The sequence below is a fragment of the Ictidomys tridecemlineatus genome, chromosome 3 (assembly GCF_052094955.1).
Source record: "Ictidomys tridecemlineatus isolate mIctTri1 chromosome 3, mIctTri1.hap1, whole genome shotgun sequence".
In the NCBI taxonomy this organism is placed as follows: Eukaryota; Metazoa; Chordata; class Mammalia; order Rodentia; family Sciuridae; genus Ictidomys; species Ictidomys tridecemlineatus.
In genome coordinates this window covers 137,981,527-138,006,429 of record NC_135479.1, presented here as the reverse complement: position 1 = coordinate 138,006,429, position 24,903 = coordinate 137,981,527, and the positions used below count along the sequence as shown (strand labels likewise).

The window sequence follows — 24,903 nt, the reverse complement described above, 5'->3', positions numbered from 1 at the left end:
GATCTCTCAGGAAGGTAAAGTTCTGCGTATCTGCACAAACTGACATATGGTCCTAGCAGATCTGAGGTTTGGAATGTATCTTGATTCTTAAAAATAGTGCCTGGAGCCTAAGGGATGTCTCTTGCAGCAGTGAAATGTCAATTGAACAGCAAACCAGTAGGGGGCAGAGTTGACTTGCTAAACTAGGGATTTTTGTTTGTTTGCTGTTCTTTTTTTTAAACCTAAACCAATTTATACTATCAATCTAAATCTAAATGCTGACATTGCCATGAAGTATCTTCAATTATTTTAACACGTGATAAGCAAAGATAGGGCAGCTGTAAATTTAAAATAGGCAATTCTCAATTACTACAAATGTAGTATTTGCATATTTTTTTAAAGGAACTTTCTTGTTTCAGAATAGTTTTACTTTTACAAAAAAGTTGCGAATATAGTATAGAAATTCCCACACACTCAGTTTCTCCATTGCTGACATCTTACATTGGCATGGTACATTTACTGTTACATTTATTGTCATTAACTACTGACCTAATATTGATGCCTCAATATTAAAGTCCACAGCGTATTCAGAATTCCTTAATTTTTAAAAGTTTTATGTTCCAGGCTCCATCCAATATGCCAAATTAGATTTAATTGTCATGTTTGTGTGACTCCTGTAGACTGTGGCGCTTTCTCAGACTTGCTTTGCTTTTGCTGATCTTCACAGCTTTGGGGGTTCCTGGTGAGGAATTTTATATAATTTCCTTCCATGTGGGTTTGTCTGACATTTCCCTCAAGTTAGACAGGGATTGTAGGACCTGAGGAGGAGGAGAACAAGAAGTAAAGTGCCATTCTTATCACATCATGCTATCAGCATGACATATCAATTTTGATGTTAACCTTGACACCTGACTGAGCCGCATTTGTCAGGTTTCTCCACTGTCCCCCTACCTCCCACTGTCCTCTTTGCTCTTTGGAAGGAAGTCACTGTGCACAGCACTCACTTATGGAGGAGTTAACAGTGAGTTACGTAACCCTCCTTGAGGGGGCACTATCAACAGCTGTCTATCCATCTCCCCATGCATTCTGTGTACATCATCTCATTTAATATTAGCAATCATCTCGAGGGGAGAGACTATTACTTTTTGGTCCTAAATGAAGTGCCCCACACTTAAAGTGATAAGTAATGTCTCCTGAACACACAACTGGCAAGTAAGTTGTAGAAAGCCAGCATGGCCACAAAGCTGCCTGCCTACCCTGGGGAGGAAGTGGTGTGCTAAAGGGTAAGTTTGAATGTGTGAGGGTGATAAGAAAGATGAAGGTGGTGGCAGGATTAGGCCTATAATTTAATTCTTTGTCCTTCGTTCTCTTTACTGACATACCAATAATTTTCCCACTCCATATCTCAAGGATAAAAGAAAAAACAAGCAATAGAAGTACATTGAGATCTTGCTAGTATAATATTTGCAACGAATGTGATAAAGTGGTCTGGTGATAAATAATCTAATAATATTTCTCTAACAATAGAGGGAAAGGAGATAATAAGGAAAGAATGATGTTTTTTTATGTACAATTTTTACAACACATTTGTTATTATAGAACAGTTTTAATTTTTTTTTAGTGAGAGAAGAGAGAGAGAGAGAGAGAGAGAGAGAGAGAGAGAGAGAGAGAGAGAGAGAGAGAGAGAATTTTTAATATTTATATTTTAGTTCTCGGCGGACAGAACATCTTTGTTGCTATGTGGTGCTGAGGATCGAACCCAGGCCGCACGCACACCAGGCGAGCGTGCTACCACTTAAGCCACATCCCCAGCCCAGAACAGTTTTAAATTTATAGAAAAATTTTGATAATAGTATAGAGAGCTCCCATATTCCCCACACTTAGTTCCCCTATTGTTATCAGCTTACATTAGAATCATATGATATCACAATTAAACCAATATTGATAAATTATTTTTTAATTAAAGTCCTTAATTTATTCAGATTTTCTTAGTTTAGCCTAATGTTCTTGATGTGTTCTAAGATCCCATACAGGGTACCACGTACATTTAGTTGTCCTGTCTCAAGCTCTTTTTTTTTTTATTGTGTGTATTTATTTATTTATTTTAATCAGTTATATATGACAGTAGAATGCATTTTGTTTCATTGTACACAATTGCAGCACAACTTTTCCTTTCTCTGGTTGTACACGATGTAGCGTCACACCATATGTGCACTCATACATGTACCTAGGGTAATGGTGTCCATCTCATTCCACCATCTTTCCTGCTCCCCTCCCCCTCCCCATCCCTTCTTCCCCTTTGCTCAATCAAAGTTCCTTCATTTTTTTCCATGCCCCTCCCCCCCATTGTGAATCAGCATCCACTTATCAGAGAGAATATTCAGCCTTTTTTTGGGGGGGGGATTGGCTTACTTTGCTTAGCATGATACTCTCCAACTCCATCCATTTACCTGAAAATGCCATGATTTTATTCTCTTTTGACCCTGAGTAATATTCCATTGTGTATGAATACCACAATTTCTTTATCCATTAGGTCATCTGGGTTGGTTCCACAGTTTAGCTATTGTGATTGTGCTGCTATAAACACTGATATGGCTGTGTCCCTGTAGTATGCTGATTTTAAGTACTTTGGGTATAAACCGAGGAGTGGGATAGCTGGGTCAAATGGTGGTCCCATTGCAGGTTTTCTAAGGAATCTCCATACTGCTTTCCATATTGGTTGCACCAATTTGCAATCCCAACAGCAATGTATGAGTGTGCCTTTTCACCACATCCTCAATAACACTTATTATCATTTGTATTCTTGATAACTGCCATTCTGACTGGCGAGAGATGACATTTTATTTGCATTTCTCTAATTACTAGAGATGTTGAACATTTTTCATATACTTGTTGACAGAATGTATATCTTCTTCTGAGAAGTGTCTGTTCAGTTCCTTAGCACATTTATTGCTCTTTTTTTTGTGTTAAGTTTTTTGAGTACTTTATCTATCCTGGAGATTTGTTCTCTATCTGATGTGTGTGTGGCAAAAATTTGCTCCCCAAATGCAGGTTCTCTTTTCACCTCATTGATTATTTCTCAGGCTCTTGGATTATGACAATTTCTTAAACAGTCCGTTTTTTGAGGATGTTGGCAATATGAAGAAGTACTGACAAGTTCTTTTTTAAAAAATGTTTTTATTAGTGCATTATTATTATACATAATAGTGGGACTCATTTTGACATAACCATATGTGCACGGAATATATTTGCTCCATTTCAGGCTTCAGTGCTTTGTCATTCCCTCTTCTCCTCTCTCTCTCCCTCCTCCCCCTTCCTTACTATATTGCTGACCAGGTGCTGACCAGGTCTTTTTTTTAGAACTTCCCCTCTACTGGAATTTGCCCAATGTTTTCCTCATAATTAGAGTGGAATTCTGTATTTTCTGGAGGAAGAATGAGGAGGGAGGATTTCATGTCACCTCTTGGAATTAAGAATGTACTTTTCTTAACTTGACCTGCCACTGTAGAGCCGACCTCCATCACCTGGCTGGAGTCTTACTGGTCGGGTTCCCATTGCAAAGGTTCTCTTTCCCCCTTTCATTAATATGCTCCTTGGAAGGAAGTCTCTTGAGAGTCCAAACTTGCGGAGTGTGAGCAGCGTAATCCTCCTCCAGGGGGCAGTATTACACAAATTGTTTGGCTTCTTCATGAGAGTTTGCCTCTTCTCCCTTATTTGTTTATTTATTCTAAAAATCATGAACATTTATTTTATACTTTGGACTACAATCCAGTACCACTTTAAAAAAATTGTGGTTCAAAGTGTTTCAACTTTGGCCACTGGGAGCTTTTTCAGTTACTGCTGTACCCAGTTGATAATATCCTCTTCCCCCTGCCTGGTCCTCAGTATTATTTTAGCACTTTCTTACTTCCTGGCCCTGCAAGAGGCTCCAGGACCATCTTTTATATCTGCTTCCTCAGTCCTAGAGTCAGCCGTTTTTCTAAGAAGCCGTGGTTCTTTTTATTGGAGAATGATATTAGAAACAAAGACTTGAAAGCTTATAGACATATTTATGGAGACTTTCCGTCCTTTCAACAGTCCTGTAGAGTTATTAGCCCTGTTTTGCAGAGAAGCAACCTTCACACCTTTGCACAAATTTTCCCAGTTAGTTGCAGAGCCTAGCCTCAAGTCTGGATTTGGGGTGACTACAAATCCTTGCTCATGTTCAATATGCACAGAAATAAACCGCTAATGTGGAAGAGGGGTGTCCATATTGCCTGCAACTGGGTGACAGATTCTGTGTCTGCTTTCATTTTCTTTTTCCCAGAGAAAGAAACAGCTTTTATCCTGGAATCAATTGTTTGATGAAGCTGTTTGGCAGTCAAAGGAAAGTTCCGGGGCTTCAGGTGGCCCTGTTTTACTAAGAGTAGTACCATAGATTCGGGATCTTAAATGGGGCTGCTCTACCCTGACTTACAAGATCAGAGGCAGCAGAATCCATTTGAAGGAGCCCCTACACTGACTTCAAACTGAACCAGGGCCAGTCAGATTTAGGAGAGACAAGGGTTGATGGAAAGGAAAGAAACAAAGACCATCAGTGAGATTAAAAAAAAAAAATCCTGGAAGAAGAAAATATTCTGGCAGAAAAGAGAAAACCTAATGCATGTTAGTTTAATTTCCATTTCTCAGAGAAGTAAAGGAAGTTCAGTGGATCCTTAATGAGTATTCATTTCCTGCCACAGTGAGGCTCACAGGTTTTTTTTTTTTTTAATTTGGATATTTTCAGTGTAATTGGAGTAAACTGCATTATATTTCTGACTTCTCGTCTTGGGAAATAATATTAATTTTTTAGCTCACAGTCTCCGTCAAAGGGATTGTGAAGCTCGTCATGGGGCAAACAGGAGATTTGGGCTCTAGTAGAAATTTAGTATAATTAAAAAAATTATGCTATAGCAAATTTTTTATACATTTACTTTGCTTGATTATAATACTAGAGCATGCTTATTGTGAAAAAGTAGATAACACAGATAAGTGAATGAAACAAAGAATCTCACTCTTAGAGAAATTCACTGTTAATATTTTGCTATATTTTTTTTTATATCTCTCTCTCCTATCTTTCCTCTTTGGGGATTCATGGATAATATTGAGCTCATATTGCATATAATAACTTGCATGTCTTGTTTTTCAGTTAACATGTGATTACACATTATTAAATATGCCTGAAAATTTTGATATTTAATTGCTGCCTATTAGTCTATCACATAGATATATTCAATTTCAACAATGCTATGATAAATTTTTGAATACATACATTTTTAATATATTTGAGATGATTCTTTTAGGAACAATTTCTAGAAGTAGAATGAAGTGGTGATAATAAAAGTACCTGCCTCATAGAGTTAATGACATGAAATAAGATAAGTTGCCAGGTATCATGGCTCATGCCTGTAATCCCAGTGACTCAGGAAACTGAGGCAGGAAGATTGTAAGTTCAAAGCCAGCCTCAGCAACTGAGTGAGGCCCTAAGCAAGTTAGCAAAACTCTGTCTGAAAATTTTAAAAATTAAAAAACTAAAAGACTGGGGATGTGGTTTAGTGATTAAGAGCCCCTGTGTTCAATCCCTGGGACAAAAAACGAAGGAGAAAATGAGGTAAGATGGGTTAATGTACCACAATGCTTGGTAAACAGCAGACATTCTTGTTGGATATGATATTATAAATATATTCTATTTGTTAAGTATCCAAAAATAGTGGTTCCTGAAAACTCATTTTCTTTTTCTTTTCTTTTTTGCGGGGGAGGTACTGGGGATTGAACTCAGGGGCACTTGGCCAATGAGCCACATCATCAGCCCTATTTTGTATTTTATTTAGAGACAGGGTCTCACTGAGTTGCTTAGTGCCTCACTTTTGCTGAGGCTGGCTTTGAACTTGTGATCCTCCTGTCTCAGCCTCCCAAACTGCTGGGATTATAGGCATGCACCACCATGCCTGGCTTCATTTTTATTTTTAATATAAGTATATTATTCAATATTTTAATAGTGGAAAATATTGAAAACCACAGCACTCAGCCTTGGGAGTGATGTCTAGGGTAAGAGATGAGGTATTGTCCAAAAGGATCAAAGAAATGAGCAACAGGTCTTCTAAAGATTAGGTAAAAGGACTGAAAAATATAGTGGACAGGAACAGTGAGGCTGTTGCTACCACTGGATTCTATGAAGTCTGATCAAGTTTCATGCTAGTGTGTATGTGCGTGTACATATGTGTGAAAGAGAGCTTTCATAGTACCTGAATGTATACCTGTGAGTGATGTTGTGGGGGTAGAGAGAAAAGGTTGCAAGGCTCTAGTGATGTATAACATCATCCAGGCCTGGAGGGACCCAGCAGAGAAGGTTCTGGGCTACATGGAGCAGTCCCAGACTATTGAGGGAATAATACAGTCCTAGTAGGATCACAAGTGCATTGAAGAAGGAGAAAGGCCAGTTGCTGCCCAGATGTATGGGTATTCAGATCAGAGGAAGGTGCAAGTGTGATAACACATTATTAAATATGTCTGAAAATTTTGGTGTTTAATTGCTGCCTATTAGTCTATCACATAGATAGATATATTCAATTTCAATATGGGGGCAAAAAACTCAAAGCAAAGACAAGCCTGGTGAGCCAAAATTAAGAATAATCTCTCAACTATTAAATTTCAATAAATAAAACTGAAATTTGGGGCTGCAGACCACAGAGTAGGTTAAGAGGAAACGCTGGACACATTGACACTGGCCTGTAATTCCAGCTACTGGAGAGACTGAGGCAGGACAATCACAAATTCAAGGCCAGCTGGGAAACATAGCAAGATCCTGTCTCAAAATAAAAAAATAAAAAGCCCTGGGGGTGTAGCTCAACGGAGAGACTAAAGGCAGGCGCATGACCTCCAGAGAATCAGTGCACTGCATTTTTGTTACATGGAGAGAAAGCAAGTCCTCCAACTTTCCCCTCTCAGCAGCTGCATAGGTTTGTGAGTGGAGGACTTGGAACCTTCCCTCTATCCATTGTACTCCTATTACTTCCCAGGATGCTCATGACAGTTCATGCCCTCCCATTTGTGGAACACTTAACTGTGCTGAGCAGGACTAAGCACTTTAGATTATCACAGGAATGGGGCAAAGAATACCAATACCACAATAGAGGATTCAACTGAGGCTCAGAGCAGTGAAGTGACTTGTTCAAGATCTCATGCTGAGGCAGGAAGTAAATGTGTTTCTCACCTCTGATTCCAAAATACTCAATAAGGTTTCGTTTTTGCAAACTCCTGGCTGCCAGGTGCCAGCCAACAGTCCTCTGCAGGGGCACTGGAAGTGGAGAGAGAAGGATCCTGGGGCAGCTCATGGATGGAGGGGGCCATGGGAGGGAAATAGAACCAGGCGATCTCTGAAGCTCCTTCTAATGCCACAATCCTCTCTTCCACATTATTTTCATTTGAACAGCTGGAGTTGTCTGGAGATGGAAGCAAGACTTCTAGAAGTTGGCTTTAATTCTCCCCCTTTCCAGTGCTCTCTGAAGGCCATTCAAAGGTCCCAGAAACTCAGAAACCTAAAACAGTCTTTCTAGACCTAGTACTTTCAATTAAACTACCCCTTTCAATGTTAAAATTTCAAAGAATCAGAGGACCCAATTCTCACCATACCCACGCAGATGAGTCATAATGGTTTAAATGGACTGGCTGCAACATTAAGCTAAGAAAGTGGAGGAAAAATCACACAACACAAACATAGTTTTCAAATTGGGGGCAGGACAGCTCTTTGACCTTAAGGGTCAGCTTCCACACTGGAAAGAGAGCACCAGAAAGAGAATGTGAGTGCATGTTTGGTTTATTTCATAGCGGGGAAATCAGAGGCAGGGATAAGTTTTCAAGGGTGAAGTCTTGCTTCATGATGTCTTGTGGTCAGCAAATTGATTGACATCTTGGCAAGTCGCACCCATCTCAGGTGCTGTGTAGGATCTTCAGCAGAGCTAGAGGTGGAGGTGCACCTGCATCATGTGATCAATCCCTGGCAGAGAATTCGCAGGACAGTGCCAGGCCTGTCCCCTCATCTGGCTACCATGCACAGTGGTTCACACGCATAGCTCATGGGTGGCTCATGACACCAGATAATCACAGTCAATTGTTGCCCCTTATAAGCCACCTCACGGCACTTCATGTGGGTTCTTGGTCACATATGACAGTGACAAGGCTGATCAAATTTAAATAATCGAAGCCCCAAATTTGTGACATTAAGGCTCATGCAACTTTCTACTTTACTGAAATATAGTTGAATTATAATTAACAGTACAAATACAAAGTGTGAAATATATCATGTGTACATCTGCGAAACTATCCCCACAATTAAGAGGACCACATCCTTACTTAGCCTTACTCAACAGCAGTTTCTACCTGCTAATCCCATTTCTTCCCTTGGGATCACTAGATCTGTGTGAATCCTATCTTAAATGATAAGCAGGCAGATGCCTGAAGATAACCAGCCTGCGTTCCTGAAATCTCCTGTTTTACAAGGTAAGCATTTTCATGAGTTCCTACAAAGGCATTTCATAGGAATAGTTGAAGTTCTCTTTTCACATTATTCTTCTCACTTAGGGATTTTGGCCAGGTAATTCAATGTTTGGATGACTCTGCAACCTGCCAAATGTCATGTTGCTTTTGTCACAAAGCACCCAACTTAAGATGAGGTGGGTAGGCCAAGGTGGCAATTCCCTTCGGTTGGTCTGCTCTGAATGCTCTTGTCCTGATATTCTTCAACACTTTATTTAGCCAAGTGAGCTTATTTGAGAAAAATTAATAAAAACAGTTTTTAATTGTCTTTTTTTTCAATCTTATAATTTTTTTTAGGGAATAAAAGATACCCAGGTATCTTTTACTTTAAAATTTTCCTTTAAAAGTCATTCTGATTGTTTGTCTAACACTAAATTGGACATGCACATATTATTTATCCTCACAATCATCCCACAGAATAGAATCACAATGTCATTCTATTTCAGAGGTGGAACTGAAGGTTAGGGTAATTTAAGTAACTTGCCAAATTTTCCATAGATATGACTTGTAAAGCCATAATATAAACAGTCCTATTCTAAGGCTGGAATTGGTTTCAGTACATCAAAGCTTTGGGAGATGAGTGGCAGAAGAGAACAGAGAACAGTAGCTAAAACCCCAAATCCAAGAATGCCTTTGTTTAGGTATCCTGATAAATTCCACATCACAAAGACATACAGATGCATTTTGCAAAAAATGGGACTGTACACTACATAGCCTAACTTTGCAGTTAACACAGTATGTACATCCTGCCATGACAATAGATCTACCTTATTCTGTTCTTTTTCCCTTTTCTTCCCTTCCTTTCCCCCTCACTCCTTCCTCCATTTCCTTCATTTTCTCTTTTTAATAGAATAAGTGAAACATAACTCATACTCATCAAAACATAGATTTTGTGTTTGCACCCCGAGGATTTCTCATTTGCTAGGTCTGGATTGGCCCTAGGGCATGTAAGATCTAAAAAGACTTGGGGTGACTGACACCTCACCAGCAAAGAACTCTTTCTGTTCTCTGCTGCCTCCTGTGGGGTGAACGAGGTATAAATAAACAGAGAAACTGAAGGAGCAGGCCACCAAACAACAACTAAAGGGTTCTGGTGCCAGAGAAAGACTGAGCAGAAGTGGGGGAGGGCTGGGCTGTATTCCTAGTGGTGGAGAAGCCCAGTTATACTCCATGGCAGACACAAAAAATGAGGTTGTGTTATAGGGGCATGCAAAGGAAGTGCGTCCCAAGCAGCCACAGCCCCCAAATCCCCCTTAAGGAAAAGAGATGCAATTGGAAGTTCAGGAACTTGTTTTAAATTTGTATTTGCATGGCATACACAAAATTACTTAGATTCCCTGTTACTTGAGGTGCTTTTTCAGAGTTAGCTTAGGATGTGAGAAGAAGCCCTTTTAATGCCACACTAACTGGGGAGTACCAGATTCAATTTTTTTCCTTCTTTTTCATTAAACTGTAACATTTTTTCATTCAGGTGCAATAGTGCATGCCTATAATCCCATAACTCAAGAGGCAGGAGGATTGAAAGTTTGAGGCCAGCCTCAGCAACTTAGCAATGCCCTAAGCAACTTTAGTGAGGCTCTGTCTCTAAATAAAAAATAAATAGGGCTGGGGATGTGGCTCAGTGATTAAGTGTCCATGGGTTCAATTCCCCAGTTCCCCATGCCCTCCCCCTAAAAAACCCTAATAACAAAATAAAAAATTTTCATTATCAATTTGATTAAGGCATTGTCGTTCAAAAATAAAATCTCTGAATTTTAGTAATTGTTAATTTCAGTCTTCCTTTCAAAATATCATTAATCCACTTGGGGGTCTTCTCCATTCTGTGAAGCATCTTACTTGCTAATCAAAGAAGTGACCAGCATCTGTCATCTTAAAGTGGAGTTTGGAAGGATAGTAAACAGGAAGGGCCAATAGCCAGGCCCAGTGCAGTCCTAGCTTTGCTTCTTTCTCCATTCCCAGCTGGTATCTATTCTTGATTTCTCCCAGGGGGCTCAGCCCAGTTCCCAAGTCATCCCAAGCCCACAGCAGGGGTGCTGGACTCAGCCAGACTCCTTCTCCACTGCTTCAAGTCATGGTCCCTGCTAGTCTGCCTGGAGGCTGTGCTCTGCTTCTTCTAACTGGACTCCTGCTTCATCCCCAAACCCAAGGTCCCCTACCATGTGCTACTGTTCCCAAGTTCCTGCTTGGCAGCCTGCCTGGAAACCTTGGTCCTTCCTAGGAGTATAGACTGGCCTTTCTTTTGACAGGCTCCTACCTGGAATTGGTATACTGTCCCAGGCTCAAGGTTTCTGATTGGGACTTGGCCATGAGAGGATAGATTTTTGGAGCCAACTTCCTGTCTGGATTTCCAAGTATCACCTGAGCCCCATTGCTGGGCTCTGTGTGTTGGAAGCATTTTTTCCCCCTCTCCCTCCCTCACTCTCTCCTTTTTCTCTTCCTTTCCTTTCCTTCACCTCCCTTCTAGTCTCTCTTTTTCTTTTTTCTTCTTCCCCTTCTTTCCTCCCTCCCTTCTTCTTTCTTCTTTTGACAGGTCTCCCTAAATTGCCAAACCTGGTCTCTAACTCTCCATCCTCCTGCCTCAGCCTCCTGAGTAGCTGGAATTACAGGTGTACAGCACTATGCCTGGATTCATTGGGATCACTTTGGACTTCTGTTTATGACCTGCTTTTCCTTCCTCCTTGGGCATGTGCTCTCCTGAGCAGGAAGCAAAAACCTCCATAAACTTCAATCGCCTGGTTGATTGAACATGCTTTTGTTAGCACCTGCGGTTTCATCAGCTCCCCAAGCTTGAAGTATTCCCGAAGTGGGTGGGTCCATGCTATGTGTTAGGTCCTTAGGCCAAAGTAACTCCATTTTGAAGATCAGTTCCTACTCACCCAGGCATGACCTTCCTGTTAGGCCACCCTGAAAGAGTCCCTCACTACTGAAACCACAGGAAAGACATCAAGTAACAATCACAGCATCAGATGGGTAATTTTTTAATTACTCCATTGTATTTGACTATATAGTTAAGAAGATTTTTTATTTTTTATTTTAATTTTTTTTAGCAGGCAGCTGCACCTTGTAGAAGGGCAGCCTGGAAGATATTCTCTGTCAATAAACCTTTGCTTGAACTCAGAGATGTGTCTCTTGTAGATATTTGTGCCACCTAGCCTAACATCCTGCCTAGGTAACTAACTGGCTATGCCCTACAAGTCTATGATTTGACATCAACTTTATACAGTCAGTGAGTTCTGAAGATGTTCTCTTTAAATCAATACTTTGCAAATGACATTCTTTAAAAAATATTCTAGAGAGATTGTTTCAAAGAATCCCATTCTGATTCCTTTACAAAAAATGTGTAGCAATATGGTGCCATGTGAAATTTGAGTCAAATCAATCAATCAATCAAACAATCAATCAATCAAACAAACCTGAGTCTGGTTGAGTTCTACGTCTTACAGATGTTAACCATGGACAAATCACTATACAGCCCCCTCACCCCTCCACCCTTTTTTTTTAACTTGAGAGATGATGAAGCTAATAGTCATTTCTAAGGCCCAATCTAGTTGTAATAGACTATAATTCTTAATAATCACACTTTAACATGTATTGTTTTATATATATTCAGATTTTCAGGTTAAAGGTTTTCAAAGCCAAATACACTGTCATGAAGTTTCTATCTGGGGACTGACTCTTTTGGGTTTTGGGTGGAACTCAACTAGACTGTCCTTAGAGACCTGGAATTGGTGCAAGAGTTGCTAGCTCTGGCAAGCTTCACAGAAGAGGAGCTGCCTTGCCCACATGGAGGAACACTTTATTTTTTATTTTTGGAAATAACAGAAAACAAGGGAAGCTCCTCTAACCACCCCGCACTACCTTAAAGAAGGTCAAAACCCAGCACTGAGCGGGATGGTTGGGAACAACTCCTCTGAGAGGCAGAAGTAGCCATTAGCTTGCTCTTTTCTTCTCTAATTAATAGGGAGGCTTGTGTCTTTGTATGAAACCCTTTAATCCAAGGGTTACTAAGTGTTTTGGAAACGTTAATTAATTCAATTAAACTTCACACTACCACCTTGAGGCAGGTAATTCCTCTCTGGGCTATCACATCTTTGCCTGCTACAGAATGGCCCACAAACTGTATATTAGTGCAGATTAGGATAATTAATAATAACAGTAAAACCTTGGATTTAGATAATGTTCTGTAACTAAAGGTCTCAAGTACTTTGCAAAAATCGGATTTGTTAATGAGGACTGAAGAGGGGGCTTGAGCCAACTTATTGCCCATGATGACAAAGCAGAAATACTGTACTTGTTTCAGGTTCCACTCCAGGCTGAGGACACATGACCTTGAACAGTCCTCTGTGGCCTCTTTATGACTCAGTTCCTACAGCTTTCAAATGGGGGCAATAATATTACTCACCTCTCTACTTCACAGAGATGTTGCAAGGATAATGTTGGTAATATGCTGCGGAGTTCCCAGATGAAAGATGGAAATTAATACATGATGAAACATTACGACTACTTATCTGTACACCATCTAAATGGGCTAGGCAGGTGAAATATCAGCATCCTTTCAGACCTGGCAGAGAAACTGGTACTGCCATTATGTTTACTTAACATCTATTACAGACACCCAGAAGTTGAGAACTGCTCAGAGTGGTAGCCATGCTCCTGGGATAAGCACAAGCAGGAGATACCAGATCAACAGAGGCAGCTAATTATTTATTCACTCTCTTTCCTCCCATTTCCCAGCTTCTTTGGAACAGAGTATTTGAGAAGAAGTGAATGCAGAGAGAGAATCAGAATGACGGAAGTAACTTTTACACTTGGACATTCCTCTCGATTCTAAGTAATCAACATGTGTATAATTCATATTCTCCAGAACAGGCCTGTGCCTCTATGGCCTCAGCCGCTTTGGTCAGAAATTTTTTTCTCTCTTCATCTCTATTTGTCCAGGACAGCTCAGAGCCAACTCGCCACTTTCACAAAGCCTTGTGAATCAAACTCTCTTCTTGAGTTTCCACTGTGGTGCCTATGAAATAACACATGTCTTGGATTTTATATTTTGTTGCTGGTCTTGCTTCCATAACAGACTTAACTCGATAATTCTTTGTGAATCTCTGTTCTTCATCTATACAGGTCTTGGCATACTGAGCTTAATCAAATACACTTTAATGAGTGAATGGATGGAATCTGTCAGCCAAATATCAATACTAGAATTCAGACCACACTGAATCCACATCTGCTTTTCTCATCACAACGTACACATCCTAGTGCAGAAGAGAAATATTGAGCAGAAGAAATTAAGAGGAAGGGCTGATTAAAAGAATTATTTTCAAACAACATTCCAAAGGGAGATTTTTAAACAAAGCTCAAGGAAAATGTCTTTATACATACAATGTCACGTAGCAGGGCTCAACTCATTAGCCTCTGCATGTGTAATGACTCCTATAGCACAGATGGATCCAGAGAAACTGTCACATGATCATCACTCATTGATAAGCTGAGACTCTGACTTAGCATCCAAGACCTCTGTGGGATGGCCCTGATCTGTGTTTCCTGCTGCATTTCGCTGCCTTGGTCGCTGCCAGCTCCCTGGCTTCCATGCAGGTGAGGACAAGACTGTGTGCTTCTCCCTTCAGTGGCTCCCAAACATTCCTGCTTCAAATGCTCTTTCCCATGTCATGGCCCTGCATCTCCATCTACTGAAGACTTTTCAAGGTCTTTCTCGGATACTTGCTCCACAAAGATGGCTTTCCTCATCTTGAAAGTGCAGTAGTCCCTACAGAGCACTTCGGCTTTACCCAACAAACCCACAGAAGTGGTGTTAAGCTGGTAACCAGGATCACAGAAAGTTGCGTTGCCTGGGTTGGAAAGCTCATCCTTCACTTATTAACTCTTTGAATCTTGCATGTGTGTTTCCTTTTATGGGGATGACCCTAGTTACCCCATCCACGGAGGCTATTATACAGACTGTCCATGATAGTGTGTGTCAAAGGTTTAGAACAGATTGCATGCATGTTCTTTGCTTTTTCACAGATGTAGACCAGTTTGGGGCACATTCCTCTTTGTAGACCAGCAACACCAAGTAGGACGAGCAGTGTACCATAGATGAAATTTGGAAGTGTAGAATCAGAACCCCTGAGAGGCCCACGGAAGCTCTTTTACTACCTCAGAATTCTTGGTTCTCCTGCATCATGCTGTTGAGCGTGGCTTTCCATGAACACTTGTTTTTTTACAAAAGCTTTTAATGATCGAAGAATCTTATATTTCCTGCTCACGCTAGGCTTAAATATTGTTAATGCCATCACTTGATTCATTTTCCTGCACAAATTTGTCTGCAGTTTCTCCTCCAGCTCCTAATCAATTACTCACTCATTTTATTTCCACAATGGTGCCGGAGTTGCCAAGTGTGTTCTGGATCCTGGCCAGGAGGAAACAGTACCAGTATCTCCAGTTGTAGTCAGGAGAACAAATTGTTGCTCTCTCACCTGCATACCACCACTGGTATAATTATGTTCCTTCACATACTAACACTAAAAAATGGAGATGAAGTTAGAAATAGTCTTATTTATTTTTTTATATGTCAAATATTTTAAAGGGTCACCCACTCTGCTGTAACATATTTGCTTACGTTTTTGACGTATACTTTTTTAATAAAAAATTTACTTCCACAAAATTCTCCCTTCCAAAGAATACAATTCAATGAAATTTAGCATATTTGCAAAGTTGTGAAGCCATAACTAATTCCAGATCAGTTCCAAAAAGATACCCATTCCTCATATTTTGATTTTGGTGTAAAAAATGTTAATTTTATTTTTGTTACTTGGTTAAATTACGTTTATAATTTTTGAAAACTCAGAGAACTATGTATGTGACATGTTAGTAATTAATATTCTAATGGGTTTGCTTAGCTTACTTTTTATTGTTTTTCTTACTTTACCATTTGCTCAAGGGTTCACACACACGCACACGCCTACAGATACATACCGGACTTGGTCTTGTAGGATTACTTGTGTCAGGCTGGAGCTATCAGTACCAACCCTGTACTTAACTTGAAGGACAGACAGTGAACATAGTGAAGGTAAAAGTAACTCTTCTTTATTGAACACCTACTATTTCCCAGACACTATTCCTCGAAGTGGTTTCAGGAGGGAGATTCTATTTTCATGATTTTTTATTTTTATTTTACGTGTGAGTAAGTAGAGGCATGTGGAGTTTAGGTAGCATGCTACACCCTAAAGTGGCATGTCTACCACTTAGCAAAGTTCAAATTTGAGCCCAGATACCTCAAATTCCAAGCACATGCCCTTACCCACTATGCTATACCACCTGCTATCCAATTGGCCATCTGGTCTGATAATGCCAACAGCACCTGAAAAGCCTATATGATATGCTGTCTCAAGTCCCATTCTGTTCCCTCGGCATTCCTGCCAGATGTTGCCAGGTGAGGAGAGCCAGTTCCTGTAGGTTAAATTATCACACAGCAAGACCGGTGCAGACAAGTGGTTGAAAAAAGGTGTTTTTCCAGAGCCAAGGAGTTTTGTGCTTATTCATACCAAACTGGGACTTCAGACATTTTTCCTAGACTTATACATTTTAGCTCTCTGAATAAAAAAAAAAAAAACCCTTTTTGTCCCACTTGTTTGCATGTTTGAATCCCCACATCAGCCCGAGGGTAGCAAATATGACTTGATTTATTTATGTAGTTCCTGTGCTCAAACGGTGTTCATTGAATAATTTGTGAGCAAATAAAAAATGAATTTTGTTGTAAAATCACTTTAATATTTGATTTATAGACATCTTTAAGAGTTTAACCACTAATAGTTGAGTGAAGGGAGACTAACGTAGAATAGTTTGATTATCCATTCTTTTTATGTTTGCAAGAAAAGCAAATTTCACTCCACATAGACATTAAGTAGAATATTTTTGCATGCACAAGAAAATGCGATTACGAATACCTTTTGAAAAGGATTAGTGATAATTTGTACCTTTCGTAAGCAAAATGAATGAGGGTACTATTAAAAACCTATGGATTGGGGTTTTCATTAAGCAAATTAAAATCTGGAGCTCTGTTAGCTTCCCTCAACCCCCATTGGCTCAGCTCCTGTGAATAAGGCAGCAACCTGGGAGTTCTTGCACCCGCTCCTTGGAAGGATCTTGCCAGCTCTGCATTGTCCTGTTGGATTTGCAGTCAGATGTCTGATGCTGGCAGGCACTGGGCAGGCAATGAGTTCTTTTCCTGTAAGTTGGGCACAAAAAGATCAGCATGGGAGCAGACTCCTTTGAGACAGCTGCTCTGAGAGAATGCAGTCAGCAAGGAGCAGCCAGAAATTCCTCCTTGCAGAGGGTGACTCGTGGGAGGAGTTCAGTTTGCTAAGTATTGTCATTTGCTGAGAGAAGGTGTGTGCTCCAGAAGGAGTTTTAACCTGGAGGATCATTAACTCTTTCAGTCAGTTGGGGCGCGGCGGTGGCTCGGCGAGTTCCTACTGGAAGCGTGTGCCCAGGAGGGTCAGGGAGGAGGAGTGGAATCACTTGTTCATGGGGGACCACTTTGAGAAGGGCCAGCATGCTTTGCTCAATGAAGGAGAAGAGAATGAGATGGTAAGATTCTAGCCACATTCTCCTCTTCACATTCTCTTTCCCCAATCTCTGGGACACACACACACACACACACACACACACACACACACAGACATGTGCATTCATACACACTCTTACACACTTCTCTGCACTTTGATCTGGGGTTACACAAGAAGAGGTAATGTCCACAAAATCTTTCTGTCCTGTAAATGTAACTTTTGACTGTAGAAATTTGTTAGAATGAAAATATTGTATTCATTTTATCAAGAATGTTTTCTTTTTAAGTAAAACAGAAAGGGAGAGAAACACAATGCCACTTGATAATTCGTTTTTTTTTTTTTTTTTTTTTTGAGCCTCATCAGTATAGCAAGTTCTGTTCGAAACTTCTAATAAAGCCAGCGATCCCTGAGGTGAGGAGCAGGGTATTCCCTGATAGGAAGGAGCAGACATCAATAGAGAAGCAGCAACACAGTTGGGTCTCTGACCTTCTTCTCTTCTCACGTATCTTGTTCGCCTAGACTGTTGGACAGGGAAGACACATAAAATATTAACAATTATCAGCCTACACACATTTCTGTTTACTTCTAGAATTTTACTTGTAGCTCCCTAGTTACAGAGATTGCTAACAGAAAACTTTCTGTAGTTCATTGTCTCTTTTATTTTAGATGCATTTCTGTCTTGGGAACTGTAGGAAAATTAAAGATGACTCTCATGTTCTTGCTGAATTTAAAGTTATATTTCTCAATTACAATGTAATCAAGAGAGAGTTAGAAATGCACACTTCTGTTTAATAAGGTCGTTCTGCTAATTGTGTAAGCACAGTCTTTTATGCTGGTAATGATATAATTAAAATGTTCAAATGTGATGCTCTCATCCTATAATAGCACTTTATCTTCCTAGAATTAATATATAAATAACAAACCCAAAAGATATTTACTTAAAATGTTTTCTCGGTTAATTGCTTGAGCCTAGACTATTAAATTCTTTGTTTCAAAACTGGTCTTTCAAGTTTGATCTGCTTACCTGTTCCTATAGCAACAACATTTTTTGGACCTTCAAGAGTAGATCCCTTCTTCTATCAAAGCTGAAAGAAAAATTATAAGAAAATAAAAGGCATCTAATTTCAGATGGCTTTCTTAACCATATCCTTACTTCTTTTAGATTCGGCTGCTGAGTGACAGCTGCCTTTAAGGTCCTACACAAATGTCACCAGAAATGGGTTTTTTGGCCCTCTGCTGGATATATCCTTATTTCTCTGCAATGTTTTCTTAAGTGAAATATATTCTATTCCTCTTCATATTAAGCTGACAATTTTATCCTCATCTTGAGCACTCTCACAGAAAGCTGAGACTCTATAATGGTGTGGTTGTCCCCCCTCCCTCATTTACAGACATACCTGCTCTCCTCTTGCCTACTCATTTCTGTTCTTGGACAAATTGTAGTTGAAATGTCATTAGGGATCATTTTTTTCTTCCTCCAGAGGATATTCATAGACTTAAGATATCTACTACCTCTTCCCTGGTGGTACAGATTTCTCCCAACAAAGCAGCTTTGTTAGCAGTTCATCTTTCTACAGTCACCATCAACGCATCAGGGGGTCAGCCTAGTTTTGTGTGTGGCTGTAAGCCTGGCCAGCCGGGAGAGCGTCTTTGCTGTGGAGGGGACACTGTGTTTTCTGGTGACCAGTAGTCTCAGCAGAGGTGCAGCATTAGTATGCTCTGGTGGCTCCCCTGTTCTGCCTGCAGAAACCTGGCCACCTGCCTGGCGCTATTTGACACCAAATTTCTTTCTCACTCCTCCATCCTTTGCCCACAGCAATGAAATTCAAAAATGATCTAGATCTCTTACAGATATTCCACAGGTTTTTTTATGCTGACTTTGAGTTTATAAAGCCTTTTCTTGGGGAGTAGCTAATTCATTTTTCACCACGACCCTGGAAAGTAGGTATCATGATCCTCATTGTAAAGATGGGGAAATCCATCCCCAGGGAATCTGCTCAGGGTTGCATCAGTCAGTAAGTCCAGGGACTGGAGTGCCATGTGGATAAAGCTGGTAGCTGTGTGTCTCTGGATCTGCATTGATAATTTTCAGTTCTTTCTGGGGACACTGTGCTCTTAACACATTTCTTCCCTTAATGAAATGGGGCTGATGAGACCATCACCCAAGCTCACCCAGGGTCTGTTTGGGTACATGCAATTTGTAGTTCCTCATTGAGTCTGTCTTCTCCAACTTCCAGGTTAGTCCTTTTTAGGAGCCATGATGGTCTAAAAAGGTGTCACACCAAAACATTTGCAGTTTCTTGACCTGTTCTTTGGACATTGGCCAAATAATTTCTCTGATGATATGAAATGACTTCAAATTTTGAGAGAAAACAATATTCTGGGGCTTAGCCTGTATGTCAAGAAAGAACAGGAATATTCCAGGCCTAAAGATGGCTGGAGTTATCTTTTATTCTAAAATAAAGAAATAACTAAAGAGCAACACCGGTGACCTGAATGAATAACAACCGCTATGTGAAGAATAAGACAGGTAGGTGCCAAAGGAAAAAAGAATTTGTTGGAAAGACGAGGAAGAGAAGGGGAAAAAGTGACCTCTGAAGAAGGTTCATCCAGATGGCGGCTTTGGAAAGGCCTCAGATAGGAGATGCCCAGAGAGCTCTGTGTCCAGCCAGAGACCTGGTTCTCACCAGCCTTGGGAAGCTACTTGCCTGTTATAGCTCCAGTCTTCTTATCTATCAAGTAGGAGTGGTCCTTACCCTGCCTGTCTCACAGGGTTCCTAAGAGGATCAACCGGCAACATTTATGTGGAAGTGTTTTGAGAAATAAGGTTTGGAGTGTGAGCTGCTATTGTCTGAACAAAGGTAGGAGGAGTCAGAAACTCCACAATTACCCAATTGAATGAATACTACTCCACAAAATGAGGTCATCCCTTCTCATTAAATAAGAACAAGAGGAATATATATTTTTATTCTCTATAGAGACCATTTATAAATAGAGAGCCTCTGACTTACTTTGTAACTGACTTGTGTAGTGCTCATTTGGAGAAAACACCCATCTTGGGACTCAGTTTCCTGATTTAGGAAGTGAGAGAATCAGACTCTTTGGGAGTTCAAATCACTTTGAAATCTAATGTCTCTTATTTCTGTTTGGAAAGGCCATTTGAACATTAATGTTCGTTTCCTTATGACACGACTGAATGGATATATCATGGTTTGATTAGGGCAAACGTTGTTCACCCTAATAAAACCATGCTGGGAAGCATTTTGTGCCAGCAAGACTTCTCTTAAAAGTAATAATGCCTTGGAAATTTTTTTCTTTCTTTCTTAGGTTTTAGCAGATAAGGGGAAAAAATTGTGAATTTTTTTCTGACTATAAAGGTAACATGTTTAGTGTTAAAATATTGAAATGGCAAATAAGGATCTAAAGAATGAAGTAGATATGATTCATGAGTTTACATCTGGACACCATCAATATTACCATAAAGGCAATTCTTCTTCCAGACTTATAAAAATACATACATACGATTCACCACTTTTTAATTATTTTACTACAAATTATTATTATATAATTTTTTTGATATTATCTATATTCTTTTATTTTTTTGGTATCAGAGATTGAACCCAGGGGTGCTTAACCACTGAGCCACATCCCTAGCCCTTTTTATTTTAATTTCAGACAGGGTCTCAGTAAATTTCTTAGGTCCTTGCTAAGTTGTTAAGGCTGGATTTGAATTCTCAGTCCTCTTGCCTCAGCCTCCTGAGCTTGCTGAGATTATAGACATGTGCCACCGTGCCTGGCTTATGTTCTCAAAATTTTATCTGTTGTGTCTGTACCATGAAAATACTATGTAATGGTGTACAACTGCACATCTTTTCCCAACTCCATATTCAGAGATATCAAATTCGTAGTTTCAAATTAATAATATTGGTAGTGATTATGTCCTAGAAATCTGTGGGTCCTACACTAGGAGAAACTCCATTCTGCCACCCTTGTAGGCCGGTTGATAAGTATTTATCAACACGCCACCGAGAATGTCATTTCCTCATGACTGTCTCTCCCCAACCCCGATATATACCTCAATACTATGTAGATATTATCTGTTCGGTTGTACCATGCATCATGGCAAAACCAAATAAAATCAATCCCAACCTTTTCTTAGGAAATGCAAACACGTACTCACAAATAGTTATTTTTAAATAAAGAATGGAATCATTTATCTGAATATTTACTTATTTATTTAGTGGTTCTTTGGACTGACGGATCTCAAGCATGCTAGGCAAGCATTCTACCACTGAACTATACTCCTCGCCCTTTATGTTTGAAAGCTGGCCTATACCCCCTAACTCCTTTATGTTTGAAAGCTGGCCTTCTCATTACACCTAAAAATGTATTATGGATGTATTTTTCTTTTGATAATTCTAGTGCCACATGGCTTTAAAAAAGTTGTATTTGGCTGAACCGTGCTGTGTTGAATTTCCTATGTTGCACTTTTCTGTTATTTCTATTTTTGTGGCTGGGAAGGACAACTTTGTATGTGTATTTTTATATACTTGTCCTATTGTTTTCTTAAGATAAAAGCCTAGAAATGGTATTGTTGAATTAAAGGGGATGCACACTTAAATTTTGATTGATACATAATGCCCTATTGCTTTGCAAAATGTGGTTGTAACAGTTTGTACTGAGCATCGATCCTTTCTTGCCAAAACTTCCTTTCTCTTCAGACTTGCCAATGTAGAACATTTTCAATCTTTTTAACTCCGGCTCATCCGTATGTGAAAATGATAATTTATGGTTGTGCTATATTTGCATTTCCTTAATTGGAGGTTAAATATGTCTATATATTCATCGCCACTTCTATTTTTTGACTAAAATCTCTTAAGTTGTTGCTGATGTTATACCAAGTAGGATTATGCTAAGTAGTTAATTTAACGTCTGCATGTTTTAAGAGAATAGAATGTGCTCTATTTTGTTTTGTTTTACCATGATGCATTCTGTGAACAAATGGATGATATCCAAATATGATATTATTATTGTATTTGGACATGTGTGGAGAAAAATAAAGGAGCTTATAGGAAACAATATGTTTGGTGAAGTGCTGGGAAATATTTAACATAATTAATCATGTTAAATACTGGGCAGCTAAAAACTAGTGAATGTGGAAAATCAAGAAATGCTGTTTCAACTTCCAGGTCATTTCTGAGAACCTAGCACCAAGTTAGTGTTGCAAGGGGCATATGATGTGCCAGTGGGTGGTGTGTGGTCTCAGTCCCATTGGAAGTCCTGCTGTGCCATCTGTGTGAACTAGGGACATTTGTCCTCACCGAGTTGTTGGCTCACTTTGATAGCTGAAGTTTGCCTTTTCTTCTCTAATACCCGGGAGCAGAAGCACCTCCCCCACCTCAATAGCCACTTATTTATTATGCTCAGTGAGCACCTCCGAGTTGGTTGCCAGTGTTAAGTAGTGAACCCACAGATCTCATAGTGGAGGGATTGTGTTCAGGCTGAGACATTTTGTCAGTTGAAATGTTCAGGAAGCTGGGCCACTGGCCAAGTCTGATGTCTTTATTCTCAATTCATTGCTGCAGAACTCCCATGAAGTCGACTCATCTTTGATATAAACTCTTGAGGAGTGAGATTTAATTGCTTTAGGAGGACAAGGGACCCTGCTTGATTCACCTTTCTGTGGCCTTCTCCTTCCCTTTCCTGCTCCCCTTGGAACTGTGCGCAGTACCTGGCACAGACAAGCAGGGCATATTTGACAGTGTGACTGCAAGCTCCAATAACCTGCAATTTTACATTGGGAGAACAGGCCGATGGCCGAGTTCAAAAGTAGACCTGGTTTGAGTCATTTTACGACAAAGCTAGAAAATTTTGTTATTTATTTGGAATAGTCAATCATTCTACGAATTTGTCAATTGGCTTTCCTCTCCTGCAAGCGTCAACAAGGCTTATTCTTCAGAGTTAATTAGCCGTACAGCACTATTTTTCTATGAGACACTTCATTCTATCCCTTCATCCATTCATGTATGAACTCAACAAATATTTAAGAAACCTCTCCTCTGTGCCAGGAGGCCTCTGGGCTAACCAAGGAGGATTTTGAGTGAATAACAAACAGCTTCTGTTTTCAAGGAGCTCACAGCTGAGAGGGCAAGACATAGTTTATGGGCCCTAGTGAAAAATGAAAATGAGGTGACCCTTGTTCAACAATCATTAAGAATTTCACGATGGTAATAGCTGTGCATTAAACTTAGTGGAGGGTCCTTCTGAGTGCACAGCCCTGTGAGACTGCTCAGGACTCATGCCTGTGAAACTGCCCTTGCAAGTGGAGAAGCCTTGGGCGCAAATGTAATGGTCACATGATGTGGTGGGTGCCATTGTGGTAGTTGTGCCTATGGAGTTGAGGGAACATGGAAGAAGGAACAATGAACTTTGAGTAATCTTCGAGGGCAAAGATGGCATTTAATTTCCCCAGAAGGGTAGGTAAGATTTTAAAAGACATCTGAATGCATGCGCATTATATATATATATATATATATATATATATATATATATATTTTTTTTTAATGATTCTCAAACATTGGTCAATGAAATAATTGTACTAGAATCATGTTGGGGAATATGTAAAAATAGATTCTTAGGTCCTGTTTTACACTTACTGAATTAAAATCTTTGATGGTAGACATACACTTAATCCAAATGGTGGTGACACTCTTCTGGCCGACAGTGTGGAAGCCACTGGAAGGTCTGAAACAAGAGTAACATGGTAGGCTTTGCCTTTCCAAAGAAATGAGGTGTGAAAGGTTGGTTGGAGGAAGAAAGATCAGTAAGGAGGAGTTTGAAATAGCCCAGGTGAAAGAATCAGGACTAATCCACAGATTAGTCAGAGAAGATGAATAGAGTAAGGACTCGAGATATTTAGAAGTTAGAAATAAAGAGACTTCCTAGTCCATAGACTATGGAATAAGAGTGACGGATGAACAGGATGAGTAGTTACTAAGGCTGTCTCCAAGGTTCCTACCTTGTTCAATGGGGAAGAATGATGCTGCCATTGGATCCCGGAGGGAAACATAGAAACAGGGAGGGGAGTGGGGATTGTAATAGTTGCAAATTTTAATGTTTATTTGGGTCAAGTCCAGGATAAGAACTATACACATAGTAATGTATTTAATACTCTCAACAACTCTATGGGAAATTATCATCTTTTTATAAAGGTGCATGGGACTGTTAAATGACATACCCAGGTTCATTTGGCTAAGTAATATCAGACTATGGCCTAAGTCCTTCCCTTAAAAAATGGTTTACTGCCTCTTGGTTTTGCAAAATTCTGGATGTGCTATTTTTTCTTGTTAATGGTGGAAAAAACAACAAGGTGTAACTGAAAAAAGAAATCCATTAGGACTGAGACCGACATTTTCTTGTTGGCTCTGCTGTCATTAATTCTTACAACTTTAAAGCAAATCATGGTCACCTTGCTTGGACTTTGCCTTACTTACAAGGTAGAGATAATAATATCTTACTGGTTTGAACCAGGCTTAATGCCTGCTACTGGTTTCTTAAGGTCCTTTCCAACATACTCACAATTTTTAAACATTTAAAATAGGTGCTTAAAATCTCTGTGTAACATTTTAAGAAGTCTCAGTGATACTGTTGTTTTTTTTTTTCAAGATACTGTGAGTTTTTTAGTCAAGGAAAGAAAAAACATATCTGGAGACATTATGTTATGTTGGATTAGAAATTTATGGCAGTTGCTGACTACATTACCCATGAATGAAGGAATAAGATTATTGGTCGTGGTTAACCAATACAG

General features: G+C 39.7%; 1 protein-coding gene and 1 long non-coding RNA gene across 5 annotated transcripts in view; one reads left to right on the top strand and one right to left on the bottom strand.

Moving 5' to 3' along the window:
* The first annotated feature begins 16,663 nt into the window (after window positions 1-16,663).
* The window catches only part of Atp13a4 (ATPase 13A4), a 128,324-nt gene continuing 120,084 nt past the window's right edge, over window positions 16,664-24,903 (top strand). For 2 of the 4 annotated variants that reach the window (XM_078043877.1, XM_040270228.2), the window contains exon 1: window positions 16,765-17,118. In XM_078043877.1, coding sequence (XP_077900003.1) covers window positions 17,056-17,118 — 63 coding nt within the window. In that variant the 5' untranslated portion in view covers window positions 16,765-17,055. The other 2 variants (XM_040270225.2, XM_040270226.2) reach the window with 2 other exon arrangements.
* LOC120884452 (uncharacterized) lies at window positions 16,799-18,783 on the bottom strand. The gene is made up of 3 exons (XR_005726884.2): window positions 18,494-18,783; window positions 18,121-18,181; window positions 16,799-17,616 (listed from the first exon to the last, which is right to left on the bottom strand). It is a non-coding gene; the product is annotated as an uncharacterized LOC120884452 (long non-coding RNA).